We start from the raw sequence: 16,626 nt of genomic DNA on the forward strand, positions 1-16,626 counted from the left end.
TCTCCCCTATGCCAGAAAGCCCTCATGCTGTGAGACTTTTGTGTAGAGCAGTCAATACACCTTCAAACATCGTACCTCCCTCGCATACAGAACGAGTTAGCGGACTATCTCAGCAGGTCATTCCATGGCCACGAGTGGTCCCTACGCCTGGACGTCACTAACTCCTTTTTCCATCAGTGGGGCTTTCCCCAGGTAGACCTCTGCCACATGGCACAACAGGAAGTGTCAGCAGTTCTGCTCTTTCCTGAATCACAGACCGGGCTCCATAGCAGACGCGTTCCTCCTTCCCTGGGGAGGCCGTCTCCTATACTTCCAGCATTCCCACCTATCCCTCTCGCTCACAAAGTACTCCTCAAAATACAGAGGGATCGAGCGGTGGTAATATTGATAGCCCCAGCCTGACCCTGCCAACACTGATACACGTTGCTCCTGGACATGTCCATGGAAGCCCCAGTCACTTTGCTGCTCTTTCCAGACTTGATAACTCAGGATCACGGCCATCTCCAGCACCCGAACCTTGAGTCGTTGCACCTCATGGCATGGAAACTCTGTGGCTAAACCCGGTGGAGCTTTCCTGCTCGGACCAGGTTAGACAAGTGGCAGTAGGAAACCCTCCACTAGAGCTACCTACCTTGCCAAATGGAAGAGATTTTCAATCTGGTCTGCACATCATCGTTCATCCCCAACGTTCACCTCTATTCTGCTCATATTGGACTACCTTCTCCATCTCAAGCAGCAGGTACTGTCCATGTCATCAATAACGGTTCACTTGGCTGCCATCTCTACCTTCCATCCAGGCGCAGAGGGCCAGTCCGTCTTCGCCAACCCTATGATCAGCTGTTTCCTCAAAAGTCTCAACAGGCTATATCTGCAAGTTCGACAGCTGGTCCCAGCCTGGGACCTCAGCCTGGTCCTTTCCAGACTGACGGGGCCGCCCTTTGAACTGCTAGCGACGTGCTCCCTGCTCTACCTCTCGTACAAGGTCACGTTTCTGGTAGCGATAACCTCAGCCAGGAGGGTGTCTGAGCTCAAGGCCCTAACAGCAGAGCCTTCTCACATGGTGTTCTGTAAGGACAAGGTTCAGCTCAGGCCCCACCCAGCTTTCCTCCTGAAGGTTGTCTCCCAGTTTCACATCAGCCAGGACATCTTCCTCCCAGTGTTCTATCCTAAGCCGCACTCAAGCAGCAGGGAGCAGAGGCTTCACTCGTTGGATGTCAGCAGAGCGTTAGTCTTTTACATCAAGAGAACAAGGCCGTTCCGAAAGTCAGTGCAACTTTTCATGGCTGTGGCAGACACAATGAAAGGTCTTCCAGTCTCTTCTCAATGAATTTCGTCATGGATCACATCCTGCATCTGAGAGTGTTACAAACTGGCAGTGGTGTCTGCCCCTCCGTTCACTGTGCACTCCACCAAGGCGCAGGCTTCTTCAGCACCATTCCTGGGGCAGGTTCCCACCCAGGAAATATGCAGACCGGCGACGAGGTCCTCCATACATACTTTCACCGCGCATTATGCGATTACCCAGCAGACCAGAAACGATGCAGTTTTTGGTAGAGTGCTGCTCCAATCAGTGGACAACTCCGAAACCACCTCCGTAATTTAGGCTTGGGAGTCACCTGATTGGAATTGACATGAACAAGCACTCGAAGAAAAAACGATTACTCACCTTCTTGTAACTTCTGTTCTTCGAGATGTGTTGTTCATGTCCATTCCAATACCCACCCTCCTGCCCTGTTGTCGGAGTAGCCGGCAAGAAGGAACTGGGGGGTGAGGGGGTGTCAGGTCGGCAGGGCACTATATTGAGTGCCATGAGGGCGCGACTCCAGGGGGCGCCCAGGCCTACCGTACAGACACTGCTAGGGGAAAAATCTTCCGGCTGTCGTGCACGCAGTTTGCGCATGTCTGATTGGAATCGACATGAACAACACATCTCAAAGAACAACAATTACAGGAAGGTGAGTAACCGTTTTTGTTTTGTTTGTTTGTTTGCTTTAACCCAAATGAACGGAGAGTCTGATCTTCAAGTATTTGCATACATACCCATGCATGTCTTTTTTGCACATGCATCATTGGATCACAAATTCCTGATTTACACATACATATGCCCAAAAGAGAGGTATCTTGTCATGTGTGCAACAGATTGGGAAATTTGCATTACACACTCTGTAGTGTATTGCATATAGAAAATGGGAACATACAAATGCATATTTACTGGCTTGCTGAAAATCAGGACCTAAAAGTTTGTATTGCTTATGTCATTTGGAGGCAAAGGACAGTGCTATATAATTTATTAATTTAAGATTCCAGCAACCCTACACATTTTATTTTTTACACTAATAATTTAGGGCACAATTAATCAAAGTTTTTAAATATGTGCTTAATTTTAAGCATATGTTTTAGTTTCATTGAGGTCTACAGCACTTAATGTTAAGCATACGCCTAAGTGATTTGCTGGATCAGTGCAATTAAGATATAAAAATATATAAAATACCTTCAGTCTATATTTAGCCCCCACTTTTTATATCTGGAATTCTGTAGCACTAATATAGCCATCATATTTACAATCAGATAAATGTCTATATGTTGGTATCTAGAATTTACTTGGTTTGTTATAAGAAAAAAGATTGAAAAATGTTAATAAATATTTTTAAAAACCCAGTCAGATAAATTACTGTATTATCCCACAGTTACTTGAGTAAAATTTCTAATTTTTTAACAATGAAATAAAATCAGAAATAACCAAAATTGTGAGAAAATAAATATCTAGGTACTAATCCATTTTTCCAAGGAAAAATTACACCAAAATATCTTTTAAAAGAATCTGTTTATTAAAAGGTTAAGTGTGTGTGTGTGTGTGTGTGTGTGTGTGTGAGAGAGAGAGAGAGAAATTATGAGCTTGTAGACACAGACTGGCCTTTGTAAATTTCTTTTTTTAAAGATCTATGTCTCACTCACTTTCCAAACATTCATGACGCCTGCTTGACTAACCCTCAGTCACAGCTGTGTAAACAACAGACTTTTAAAGTGCTGAACAGATAATGGGAGGAGAAACCATCACATCAAATATAAAATGGGAATAAATAATCACATGATGAGAATGTTTCTCCTTCCTCCTGGGACAGCCTCTGAAGCTCTTTCCCTGGTAAATGGTGTGAAAACTTCCATGGTGTTTCTGCTATTTAAGCCTTTGGCCCTGATTCAGTTAGACATGTGGCATATGTCCAAAGAAAATGTATAACTTGGTGGTTAAAGTACTGCTCTCTCACCTTGGAATAACAGATTTAGTTCAGTTGAGTTTCTGCGACACATGATAGTCTTAATTTGGTTCCTATTGGACATCAGCTGATACCACAAAACCATCGTACTTTATGAAATGCAGTACATTATGGAAAATTGTAATTATCTGATGAAGGGAGACCACAGATTAAACTAACAAAGATGAAATAGCACTCAGCTGGGTGTTTCCCTCAATGTATACTTACTTACATTGGCAAAACAGCAAAGGAGAGTTTGCATTGTTGGTGGCAACGTGGTGTCTGCCAGCCCCTCAAACTCCACAAACCAAAACATTCACTTTTCTAAGGAAGTTAGAAACAAATTCAAATGTATGTTTAGAACTAAAAGCCATAAATGTCTATTATACTCTCTTTAATTAAAACACAATAATAGGCACAACAAAATAAATATTTTGGGCACGCTAATGTTAAAACAATTGTAGCTAATGAAAATTAAAGAGAATAAGCTTAGTAAAACTTACTTTCTTATGTGCAACATTTTCGTTTCATCATATTTTACAGATACTTGAAACTTGACGTTTTTATTGCCTATTACTTTTTTGTTTGTTTGGTGTGTGTGTGTGTGTGTGTTGGGGAGCGGTGGTGGAAGTAAGAGCCTGAGGTTCATTTTATTCCCCCAGCCTCTGTTTTACCTTTTCCACCTTGAGATCCCACATCCTAACCACTATCCTGACAACAAACAGGACTGGATGGGATTGGGAATGGTCCATTCCATAATTGGCATAGAGAGGCTGCTTTTGAACTCCTTAAAGGCCCAGAGAATGAGGTAAATTCTAGGACAGTGAAGTGAACCTGGGTCTCCCTCATAATGGTATAAACAACTATCACTTGACCAGCCTGATGTGTTTTCCTGGACATGCAGGAAGAAAGACAGGATGTGAGGGATGCGCTTTAATTAGGTCACAACTTTGTTAATTTAACTCATCTGGGGACTCATACAGGTCATCCTTCTTTCCTCACTTGTTTCCACCTATCTGAAGGGTGCTGTCAGCCCCCTGCCCTTCCAAACCGCGTCCTAGCCTATTGTTGTGACTCCACAGAAGGAGGGTGGTGAGGATTAAGGGGCTGGGAAAAGGAGGTTGTCTTCTCACCGTGCAACACATTAGGAGCCCCAACTCCGTTTCCCATCCTTCTCCTAAATCCACTTCCAGCTCCAGTGAATCAAGGAACCAGACCCCTGTGGAATGAATACCTGCACTGGACACTGCCACCTGCTAAGTTACAATATCTTGAGACTTACCTCCTGACCTGTCCTGCCAGGTCCCTAAGCTGCTACGGGGAAGGCAAAAAAACCCACCCTGCCACAGCTAATGTGTCAGTGAGGGTAACATTCCTTCCCAGTCCCCAAAAAGGCAACTAGTGCAGTGCCCACAGCAAACCACTAAATATGGTCCTTCTCTGATCCCATGGGTGGGAGGGTGGTAGCTATTAATTTGGGTGTGAGAGAGGGCTCCCTCCAAAGGGACAAGTTATATATACTGTGCCCTAAGTGCACGGGGCACCCATGGCTTACCTGAGCCCCTCCAGCCAGCCTCCAGGTTCGGTGATGTTTTGGCTCCCTCCCCATTTGAAGGAGGGGGGGACCCTTAAAGGAGCCATGACTTTTTTTCTTCCTACTGACCAGACAAAGACAAATCTTTGAGGTTGCAAGCCAAATATAAATAAAAGAACAATAAGACAAACAACACAATGTAACCACATGGAAGCTTTGATCTCAATTCTTATATAACATAATGATTTTGAAATACATTATAACAGAAGCATAAAATAAAGATTTCATCTCTTCCTGTAAATTTGTGACAATTTCAAAAAATGTCTCATGGCAGTAGCATTACCTTCTAGTCTCAATGGAAATGAATCAAATTTCAAAATATGAGAGAATCAGCCAACATAGAATAATTTTGGATAGCTCTTTGTTGTATTGCTTTTGATGGTTGTTGTCACATGTTAAATGCCGAGTATGAATAATTTTCTAACAGGAAAAAGAAATGTATTTTTCATCCTAAGAGTTTGCCATTCTGAAATCCCCTGCAGAACTGGTGCTTTTTACCAATACATTTGACATCTGTGATTTCAAAGCACATGGGGAATGCAAATGCAAAATGTTGCAGTCCGTATTGGTCAGGTATTATGGAACTGTGGAAACAAAAATAATTTCCACTTGACGTTTCTCTCATCTCAGATCTTACCAAAGGTGAATATTTAGTGGAAGTTTAAGGTTAGATGGACTAAGTGTTTTGGAAACATGAAAAATCTGCGTGCTTTTTCCACTGTTTCGTGTTGTCATATTTCTAAAATGGCTTGCTCTAAAACCGCCAAAGATATTTTATTCATTTGTCTTGAAGGAGAACACCACGGTGCCCTTTAACTATAGTTTGGTAGGTTTTGATAAGTTTTCTTGTTATTTATTGTGTTAGTAACTATGTTTTCTAGAGTTATGCACTAGGTATTTGAGAACTCTGTAAGATCATAAATTCCTTAAAACTGTGGATGATAGACTAGACTCAGGGCCGGCCTTAGGGAAAATGGCACCCTGAGCGAACTTGTATTTTGGTGCTCCTGGTCCCTGTGGGCTCCCCACCCCTCCTTCACTCCTAACCCTCTACTGTGCCCCCTTCGGCCCTAACCCTTGTACCCCCCCCGCACCCCTAACTCTTGCCCCCTCCTCCTCTCCTAACCCAAATCACTGTGCCCCAATCTCTGCACACCCTTCACACCTAAGCTTGCACCCCCTCCTGTGCCCCAACCCTACATTGTGCCCCCTTTCTCCCAACCCTGTACTCTCCTCCTGTACCCCAACTTTTCCTTAACCCCTACACTGTGCACCCTTTGCCCCAATCCCTGTTCCCTCCTGCACCCCTAACCACTACTCTGTGCCCCCTTCACCCCAACCCCTGTACTCCCTTCCTGCGCCCCTAACCCTTGCACCTCTCTTCTGCAGAGTCAATATATTTTGATTCCTTTGCTTATTGCTTTCAAATACTGCTTTAAAGTACAATGCAACTGCAAAACCCACCTTAACATAAGAGCGGGACATGTCCCCTGGTTCCAGGTCAAAGAAAGCACTGCCAAGGTCCTGTGTCCTGAAGAAGGAATTATGCATTTTCAGCTGCTGCTGTTTGGGAACTACGTCTTCTCCGTTTCCCCACTGTGCTTAAGCTCTATAAGAGGCATAATTTAGTCTAAAAACTGATGTCATTCTAGTCCAATATATTAGGGACCAGACTGAGAGTCAGGAACCTGGGTTATGTTCCTGTCATTCACACTGACTCACTATATGATTTTGTATAAGTCACTTAGGACATAATTTTCAGTAGTATTGAACTCTTTTCTTCCACTGAAGTCACTGGGAGCTGAGAGTGTTGAAAATCAGACCTTTTCACTCTCTCTGCCTTGCTTTCCACGTCTGTAAAGTGTTTACTAACCATTGTGAAGTGTTTTAAGTGACAAATGTATGAAAAGCAACTCTGTAAGTGCTAATTATCGTTTTTAATAATAAAAGTAGAGGTACGTGCATGACTTAAACATAGTAGAAGTACAAATATGGAAGCTCTTCCAACACCTAAATCTGAAAACAGCGGTCTGAAAATCAGGGGAAAGATTTTGAGGATTAAAAAATCCACCAAATTTTTTTGCCAACACATTTTTCTCTCCGAGGACTCTGGCCCTGAAGATAGAAAATGGTGCTTTGACAACATCATGCAGTTGCTTTTTTCCTGTATCTATTATCAAACTGATTAATTTGACATATTATTTTATTATTTTTCATCTTTAGATTTACCAGTAGATGTTGGTCAACCTGCAGATGAAAAGAAGGAATGCTACTACAATCTAAACGATGCTAATTTCTGTGATAATGTGTTGACATCCAACATCACCAAACAAGAATGTTGCTGTACGTTGGGTGCTGGCTGGGGAGATAACTGTGAAATCTTCCCATGCCCCGTCTTTGGAACTGGTAAGAGGAGGCTTTCCATCCAGCAATAGTTTCTCAAGGGTTGTGCTTTATATTAGTATAGGTATCCTTGGCTTTCATGAGGGCTGTCCATAAAGGGCCATCTCCTGAAGCAGCTTACTCCAAACTTATCCAGGCGAAATCTCCACTCACGCAAAGGCAATAGGAAGAATTAGTCTCTGGTGTAACTCCACTGGCTTCATTGGAATTACAGCAGGGATAAATGTGACCCATTATTTTTCTATGGCCCACACTATTTCCAAATGATTTTTAAAGCAACAGTATTTCTGATCCAGGTTTTTGCCAAATATTATCGTAACAGTTATATTTCTCCCCATAAAGTAACAAATTAAGATGAGTATTTTTATATTTTTGTCCGGCTGTCATTAGTCATAGCAACATATTTTATGCAGCAATGTGAAACATTAGAATAGATGTATAACATGACATTAATTTTACATTCTGCTACCTACTGTATAATACAGTTAATCATGCTGTCTGCACAACATTTTTTAGCCTTTAAATGCCAATTAGAAGAGCATAACCATATGCTCTTTGGCATAAATATTGATAACAGTACTTGAAGCACAGTGTGTAAACAGTGATGGCTGATATTCAATATCCAGCTGGAATAAATCATTTAAGATTAGAACATGTGTAAATTCTTCAGAATGCATGAGATAACTTTTAAAAGAAAAGTGATTTCTTGTTCTCAGTTCTTATCTTAGCCACATCTTTGAACTGGTGAAACTGTGCCTATTGCTGTGTGTTTTGGAAAGAGCCACTATACTTAAAAATATAAAAGAGGATTTGTTTGCATTTGAGCCTATGCCATCTCCAACATAACGTAATTCATTCCCTCTGTGAGCCAGATGATGCAGTTCTTACTCAGTTCCTGCTGAGGCAAAACTTTTTGAAGACAATGGTTAAATTCCTGTTGAAGTCAATGGAAGTTTTGCCTGTGTTGTGATCGCAGCATTTGGCCATAAGGTTATACCTAGGTGTATAAGATTGCCCAAAGAGAATTAATCAGAGGAAAGGTTGCCTAAGATTTCTGAGAATTAGAAAGTAGAATACAATTTTAAAATGTATTAGTGAACATGAAAAGTTTATCATCTGTTACAGTTCTAGAATCCTAAATAACTGCTTTTTTCTGATATGGTTTTTTTGTTTATTTCTCTACCAGCTGAATTTACTGATTTGTGTCCTGAAGGAAAAGGTTTCATCCCCTCTGGTGATTCATCATATGGAGTCATTACACAGAATTACAGAGGTCAGTACCAATTAGATATGCTAACTTGTATTAAATATGAACATTTCAGAAATTATAATAATAGATAGTTTACGTAACCAGCAATGTCAGCATATTACTTCAGTTTTTCAACATGACAGAAACAGCATCCTGAAGTAAAATGTTACTCCAAAATACTGACCTTATGGTAAACCTGTATTTAGGACATAACACTGTTATAGTTTTTTTCTTTATTATTCACATTTTATTCATCTTAGGTGCTGTAACACTTGCAGTATTTTCCCTGTATTCATCTTATACTGTAAGAGCAGATGTTTAAAACACATAACCCCAAAGATCAGCTTTTGCTCATGTATAAGTAGCACAAACCAGTCTTTAATTTATAAATAACAAGTGTTTTTACCAGTTATGGGGAAGGTTCTGTCCTGCATTAGCACGCAGGCGACAAGGGATATGAATGATTGATGCTTGAGTTATTCTGAAAATTGAAAATAAACTTAGCAATGCTATTTAGAACATAATGCCGTATACAATAATCTGTGAAGAACTGGACATTACTGGAGAGAGCAAAATAGAATATGTGCGTGAGAGAAAGAGAGTATGTAGGCAAAAAACTTCATTAACAAGGAAGAGCGAGATCAGTAAAATTCCTTTGTTGAGTTAGTGAAGTCTGAAACTGCTGTTAATAATTCAGGAAAGTATATTTTCCACAATGCGTGGCATAAATGCATGGTAATTTTATTTAGTTAGAAGGAAATGTGCATAGTTGCCTTGAGTTATAAAGTAGCTACAGTATTGCTACATAAAATTACATTTGTTCATATCAGACTTGCAGTTTTACAGATCAAATATTTAATAACTCTGACGTTAGTGTACGTGTATATTACATTAAAAATGCAGTATAATGTAACATGCAATATCTGAAAAGAGCAGTAGCATCACATAGTTAATATGTGTAGCTATGCCAACATCACCAATAGCTAAGTCAGAAACAAAGTCCTTAAAAGTTATGCCATATAGGGCCTGATTCTGAGAGATGATAGGCATCTGCTATGTCCGTTAAAATCAGTGGGAGTTACAGGTTCTTGTTGCTTCTCAGGAATAGGCCACTAATTTTTGTATCTGAATTAGTGGCGAAGGATTGCCCAGTGGCTATGGCATAGGACTGGGATTCAGTAGACCTGAATTCAAGTCTCTGCTCCAGCACAGGCCTCCTGTGTGACCTTGGGCAAGTCAATTAATTTCGCTGTGCCTTACTTCCTCATCTGTAAAATGTAGATAATAGTACTTCCCTACCTGACAGGAATATGATAAGTATAAATACATTAAAGATTGCGAGGTACTGAGATTCTATGGTAATAGAGGCCTTGACAGATTGACAGATAATATATAGATGAATCAGAAAGATTTCATAATTCTGTTTTTAAGTACCTGAAAAAGACATCGTGGATCTATAGCAGATTGTACAGAACTGGGAAATCCAGTTTCCGAGTACAGTTCTTTTTGGATGGAGCAGGCACATGATATTATTTGTGTCTTTGCTATGCTTATTTATTCTTTGCAACAAAAAATTGGCACACTTGATTTGTATGTGTACAGGCATCTGAGATAAAAAGCTTCTTTGATTGGTTATGCTGCCTTGCAGTTGATAACATCTGCAACTGCTAAAAGTATTAAAATATGGAAATTAAAATATTTTATAACTAGATATGTTTTCCAGGAAAACTCTCACCATGTTAACAAGATTTTTGCATTGAATAAGTTTTGGCAATATCCTTATAAATGGCAGATTTATAGTGGAGACAGTGGACCTGCAAATGGACAGATTATTTTGTAAAATGCGACATTTCTCTCTTCCATTAACACATAATGTATTTATTTTGCTTTCATCTGCATGCTTCTTTTTGCAGGAGTAACCCATATATTTTTAATTTGGAATTTATTGCAAAAACAAATGTATGTTCCCCAGCTCTCCCACTTTTCCCCAAAACCACATATTCTGTTTCCATAAGAAAAGATGGACAGTCACTCGGCTATGTGATTTTTTTTTTTAATTAATCATTATAATGGGCTTGCTGCTAAACAATCAAACTTAAAAAAATATTTAATGTTTAAAATTGCTTAGTGGCTGGAAAAGTGACTATAAAAATATTTTTATAGTCCTTTCAGCTCTTCTGGAAAAGTAAGTATTTTAATAATTCACCTTGAGAACTGTTCAGCAGATGGAAAAAATAGTTCATAGTGACATTCTTGTTACCCTGGTGTAAATCTGGAGTGACACTGTTGAAGCCAATGGATTAACACCAGGGGAATTGAGTGCAGAATTTGGCCCAGTTTATCTGCTGTACATTGTACCTTTCATTCTTCATTGGCATTTCTAACACCAGCCTGGTTTAAACGAAGTAATAGAGTAAATGTTTGGTAAACTAAAAGAAAAAGGGGCGGAAAAAGGAAGCAAATTCCAAAAGTAACAAAAAGTAAAAGCTTGGTAGAAAGTAAATAAAACTGTAGAAAAGTAAGTATGTGTTAGCATGGTTTATATTTTTCAATGAAACCTTATTAAGAGCACTAATTCATTTTAGATATTGTTGATTCTATCTGCTAAGAATATGCTTCATTATATGTTTAAATATGGAGTATACTGTGACTATTGAGATGTCTGATATATACTGCCTACTTCTGGGAAAATATCTCTTGTTCTAAATTGTATCAAATGTCCTCAGATACAATAGTGATGAATGTCTTTATAATTGTACGTAGCAACAGTAATAATTATGTCTGTGTGTGGGAAATCTTCACTGAGGTTCCCTAAACAAGTACAAAACCAACAAAATAAATCATGAGCACAGCAGAAAATAACCTCAGGATTCTAGAGCATACACAGTGGAGGAAGATAGAGGGGGTGCTCAGTCAGTAAACATGTGCAGAGAGCAAAACAGCGATTATAAGGAGCACAGTGAGGATGAAGTGCTTGGTCAAGCCATACAATGGTAAAAGGATGATGCAGGCAGGAAAGATGATGATCACCCACAGTGGAAATGTGATGGGCAAAGTAGGCCATGCTGGAATGAGAAACACATGATCCTAGCCAAATACAGGTAAAAACGACATGCTGCACACTTGCAGATGGTACACAACCATCACAAACAGTTGTGCCATAGGACTGGATCCCAGGTCATCTCTATTAACGGTATTAGGACAATCCATCCAGCAAGCACCACTGCTGTTTGCGTATATCATAGAGACTCCCAACTATGGAGCGAAATCCTGGCTCCATTGAAGTCAATGTGAGTTTTGCCACTGACTTCAGTGGGGTCCGGATTACATCCGTTGCTTCAAAATGGAGGAGACAAAACCTAACAACAGATTTACATATACATAGACAATTGTTAAACTGAGACAGTCACAGAAGAGGAAGTTCAGCCAAATAGAAGAAAGGACAAATGATATGTGGAAGGCACAGTCGGTCCTCTTGGTCTGTTCTGCTTGGACCTAAGGCCAATTACAAAGCAAAAATACAGGAGGTGCAAACTGAGTGCTGTCGATTTCACATAGCCTGGACTGTGAGGAAATATTTTTATGCCTGTGTACTGCTCTGTGTATAGTACAGGGTACTTGGGCCATGGCTGCCTCTGCCCTGTTTAGTAAGTTTATTGTCACCTCTTTCTCCTGCTCTAACCAGTGGGTTTTATCTCTTTGTCAGAACTGTCTTTATGTTGTTGTTTGCTGTCTTAGTAAACTTTTTCTTCCTTAGCCTCAGTCTGCATCAAAATATATAGGATGCAACAGGGCTACACCACTGTCAGTATTCTGGATTCAACAGGAGCTGTCCTTACTCACTTTGGATCTATAATATTGTTTTGTGTGACTCTGGGAATTAGCTTTGTTCACAGTCCAGCATGTGGACATCTACAACATTGCTGCAGTTTGTGCCTCCCACTAATTTGAATTGGCAATATAAATCTAAAATCTTCCTTAGCAGCTTACCAGTTTGGGCACCCTTGCTCACATGGAGTAGTCCCTTCCTTTTGAAGTAGCTACCCACAGAGTAAAGGACTGCTCAGCATGAGTAAGGGTGACAGAATTGGGCTGTATGGAAATACAGTAGTATTTTATCTTAGTATCCACCTTGTCACTTTACAGTCTGCCCTGAGTAAGATATAGTGCATAGCTGCAGCAACCCAGAATCAGACCAGAGAATAAATTGTGTCTCAAAGTCACAATTCCTTCCCTGCTTCCCCCTTGCTCTGGGAAGAGACTAAGTTACTGCACCCTTTTTTGTGGAGTGACTGATTTCCCCCGTGCATCCAGCTAAGTTACTCTGGCCACCAAATAAGGAGGCAGAACCAAGGCTCCCCCAGCTCTCCCCAGCCCACCGAGTCCCAAATCATTTGCTCGCAGTGGCAAGTAGCCCCGGCTATGCTCCCAACAGCCAGAGTCACAGTCTGAATAGGGGAGTAAGTAGGGCTTGCTCTATAGTCCCCTACATGACTGAGTAAGGCTGTAACTGTAGTTTTCTCTACAGATGCAGATGAATGCCTGCTCTTCGGACAAGAAATCTGTAAAAATGGCTTCTGTCTGAACACACAGCCAGGTTATGAGTGTTACTGTAAACAAGGCACATACTATGATCCTGTTAAACTCCAGTGCTTTGGTAAGTTCTTTAATGCCTCACTCTACATTATAATGGTATGCAGATGGGCATGATAAGCAGAGTTATGCAGTAAAAATGCAAGGCTGAAATGTGGTATTTATCCAGAGCTCATAGTAAGGGAAGCACAGAGCTTCCTTTACTCCTGTAGCATCTTTTTAAGGGGTGCAGCATGCTCCCCCTTCCTCCTGCATGGCTGGCCAGCTCTCCTGAAGGACATATGGTGGAGGAAGGTAGAACCAGGACTCTGCCTACTCCCTTCCTTCTTCTCAGCAAATTGCTCCCAGGGGCTTGCATGTCAGCAGCAGCCCCTGTGCTCCCCAGAGAACAGGAGCTACTAATCAGAGTGGTCTTTGTGTGCAATGCACAAGGTGAGAGGAAACTACTCCCTCTCTTGCCACACACTGCTGCTTCAATCTACGGGATACAATCTAGCTTTCTGTTCTTTGTACACAAATCAGGCACTGAATGCCTGCATGCTTTATCCCACTTTAACTTTGGTAAGTGTGCAGTTTTTAACACAATAAATTGAATTAACACTGTGATTTTTATTAAGTACAGATTTCTCCACAAAGAGTTAATATGCAATGTGGAATTACAATTCAGGTCACTGATGTAACATAAGCACGTTCCTTTTAGTCTGCAGAACCTCTTACTCCTTTATGTTTGCCATTTGATTGAAACTTATTCATAAGTGTGACCCTGACTTTTGCTGCTTCAGCGGAAAACCATATAGACTATGCAGAATAACATAATGAAAGGAAGTAATTTTTGAAACCACAATAAGAGAGCCTTTCACCTGGGGTTTCTAAGACTATCTTCTACAAAGATATTTTCTTTTCTGATTTAATGTCATTTAAGAAAAACAGCCTGCTGTTTCCATAGGGCTGAATACTTGCTTTTCCTCGCTAAGCCAAGCTTACGAGGAGTAGAGCTGTGGTGGCCAAAAAGGAAGATCCTTTTCTCTCCGCAGAAGTACTGAGGGACCTTGGGCAGGGTGCTCATCAATGGTCCTTACTGCTACCGAATAAAAGAGCAGCATGCAGGCATTCTCTGCGGAATCTGCTGTGGATGCATCTGGCATACACAGGAAGTAGAGTGGGCATATCTATGGCATGCCCACCTGGGCCTGTGAAACACTGCCATGTGTTAATCAAGAGGCTGCTCAATTCTTGAGTGCAATAGGTCAGCATCCTGCCTCTCTCCTGTGTCGGTGCTCTGAGTAGGGTGAAGATGCTACCTGACTCCTATTCTTCCACGTGGGCATAGATGCAGGCAGAATTTTTCCCTCTGTAAAATTGTATTTGGACTAATTCAGAGGTGGCACTCGGGGAAATCTGTTCTTAATTTAAGAATTTGTAGGCATTAATTTACACAATGCAACTTCTTTGATTTTGACTTTTCTTGGTGCATTTCTTCCCTTTTAAAGATACAGATGAATGTCAGGACCCAAACAGCTGTGTGGATGGCCAGTGCATTAACACTGAAGGATCTTACAACTGTTTCTGTACCCATCCGATGGTTCTGGATGCCACAGAAAAGCGGTGTATCAGACCAGCAGATTCAAATGGTATGCTCCATTATATGCATTATACTGTTCCTGTACAGGATCAACAACTGACACTGTTGACCATGAGGTGTTGTAGATATGGCTGCAGATCCTACCAATGTAGGTCACTATTGGGTGGCTCTGCTCCATTCTGAGGAAATCTCAGGTGGTAGTCTTGCGCAGTTTTTTATCTATGCTGAGGACACATTCATGTGATTCCACAGGGTTCCATCGTGTCCCCCAGTGTGTATATGGGACCATTGGGACTACTAATGAGTAAGCTTGGTTTGAGGTATTTTCAATACGCTGATGACACCCAGCTCTGGATCTCTATCTGTTCCAACCTTGAAGGTGAAGTGACCCAACCTGCCCAGCATCTCACTGAAATTGGGACTTGGGTGAGGGATAGCTGGCTAAGACTCAATCCAGACAAAACAGAGATTGTGTTTTTATAATAGAGGAAAGATATAGGAGTAAATAGTGGGAATTATATCTGTGCCTCTGATTACTCAATGGGATATGTCCCTCATTTGTCTGTCAGCTTTGTAACTGTAGGAAGTTTGTTTAGGGTACACTCCGTTCATTTTTTCAAGCTTTTCTCCACAACCAAGAGGGTTAGAATCTTACTACTTTTTTAATGAAAGCTGAGAATCTCACGCAAATTCTTAATTCCAGCAGCAGGGAATTTAAGAAAAACACCAAATATTCTAAGACTCATGATAAAATTGAAAGAGTTAGCAACACTAACTATGGAATTCTGCATCATACACATTTTTAGAAATGTTAAAACATTTGATTAATAGTGGTGTGTCTAGCAATGAATTCAAGCCTCTGTTCCATGCGGCCAATGAAGAATTTAACCATCTAAGAGGTTTCCATAATAGGGGGTACTAGTGCAGATTGATTGAACATTTTATTTTATGTGGATCATACAATAAATCTCTATAAATCCTTACCTAAAACTCAACCAGACAGTGGTGTTTTAACTAAACAAACTATGGACAAGATTGTGCTGGGCACCTGCATGGATGTGCCAGGAGGGGAGAGGGCCAAGAGTCTCCAGACAATGCAAGCACTAGGGCTAGCAGAAGAACAATCTTTGTACTCGGGAAGTTCATAGTGCTCCTGTTTTTTAACTGTTGGCACTAGCCTCTCTAAAGTAGAGAGGGAGGTAAAAGGGCAACAGTACAGCCACTAGCATGCAGAGTTCATTGTGTATAGATGGATGGTACTTGCACCTTTCTTCCCACTCTCCTTTCAGCTCTCTGGAGCTCAGGGAGGCAATGTACAGTGTCTTAAAGGCACAGTGGAACTCTAATTCTATCATTTGAAGCCTCTGGCTACATGAGCTGTAAAAGATGGATCTAAACTCAGGTAGTCTTCATGCTTTCAGAATACCACATTTTCCTTGTGAGTTGGGATTCAATCCTATGAATTCACATGTTGTGTGTGTAGTTGAAGTTGTATTGTTACACCATGTAACAAATGCGGTTACTACAACTCACCAGAGGATGACAATTCCTTTTCGTGACAACTTTTGTGGTTTCAGTATTTGTTTTCATTCTGCATTGGAACAAAACAGAACCATTCAAATATTTTCACAAAAGGAAAATGTCAGTTTTCTGAGCCAAAAAGGCAGCTTTTCTATGTGGGTTTATTTCTGGGTAGGTGTGGTCAACAGTGATCAGAGAGCCCTGGAACTCAGAAACCTTCCTGTCAAAAACCTAATTGAAACCAATATGTCCCTACAAAACATTTCAGCATTGACAAAACAGCTTATTTTGAAAAAAATATTGTGTCAAAAATATTCCACCCATCTCTAGTGGACAAACTTCTTAAACTGTCTTACTAATACAATCTTTACCCAGTGTAAGGAAATCCAAGTTAATGTATTTTAGGGTTCACTCCTTGGATGGGATTTCC

The 16,626-nt window shown here is 40.7% G+C and overlaps 1 protein-coding gene across 9 annotated transcripts in view; it reads left to right on the forward strand.

Annotated features, from left to right (window-relative positions):
- The window catches only part of LTBP1 (latent transforming growth factor beta binding protein 1), a 366,969-nt gene that overhangs the window by 312,282 nt on the left and 38,061 nt on the right, over positions 1-16,626 (forward strand). For all 9 annotated transcript variants that reach the window (XM_074949024.1, XM_074949018.1, XM_074949020.1 and 6 more), the window contains 4 exons: positions 7,072-7,254; positions 8,438-8,524; positions 13,029-13,157; positions 14,584-14,724. In XM_074949024.1, coding sequence (XP_074805125.1) covers positions 7,072-7,254; positions 8,438-8,524; positions 13,029-13,157; positions 14,584-14,724 — 540 coding nt within the window. The remainder of the gene's footprint in view (positions 1-7,071; positions 7,255-8,437; positions 8,525-13,028; positions 13,158-14,583; positions 14,725-16,626) is intronic.

This window comes from Natator depressus, chromosome 3 (genome assembly GCF_965152275.1).
Source record: "Natator depressus isolate rNatDep1 chromosome 3, rNatDep2.hap1, whole genome shotgun sequence".
Lineage (NCBI taxonomy): Eukaryota > Metazoa > Chordata > Testudines > Cheloniidae > Natator > Natator depressus.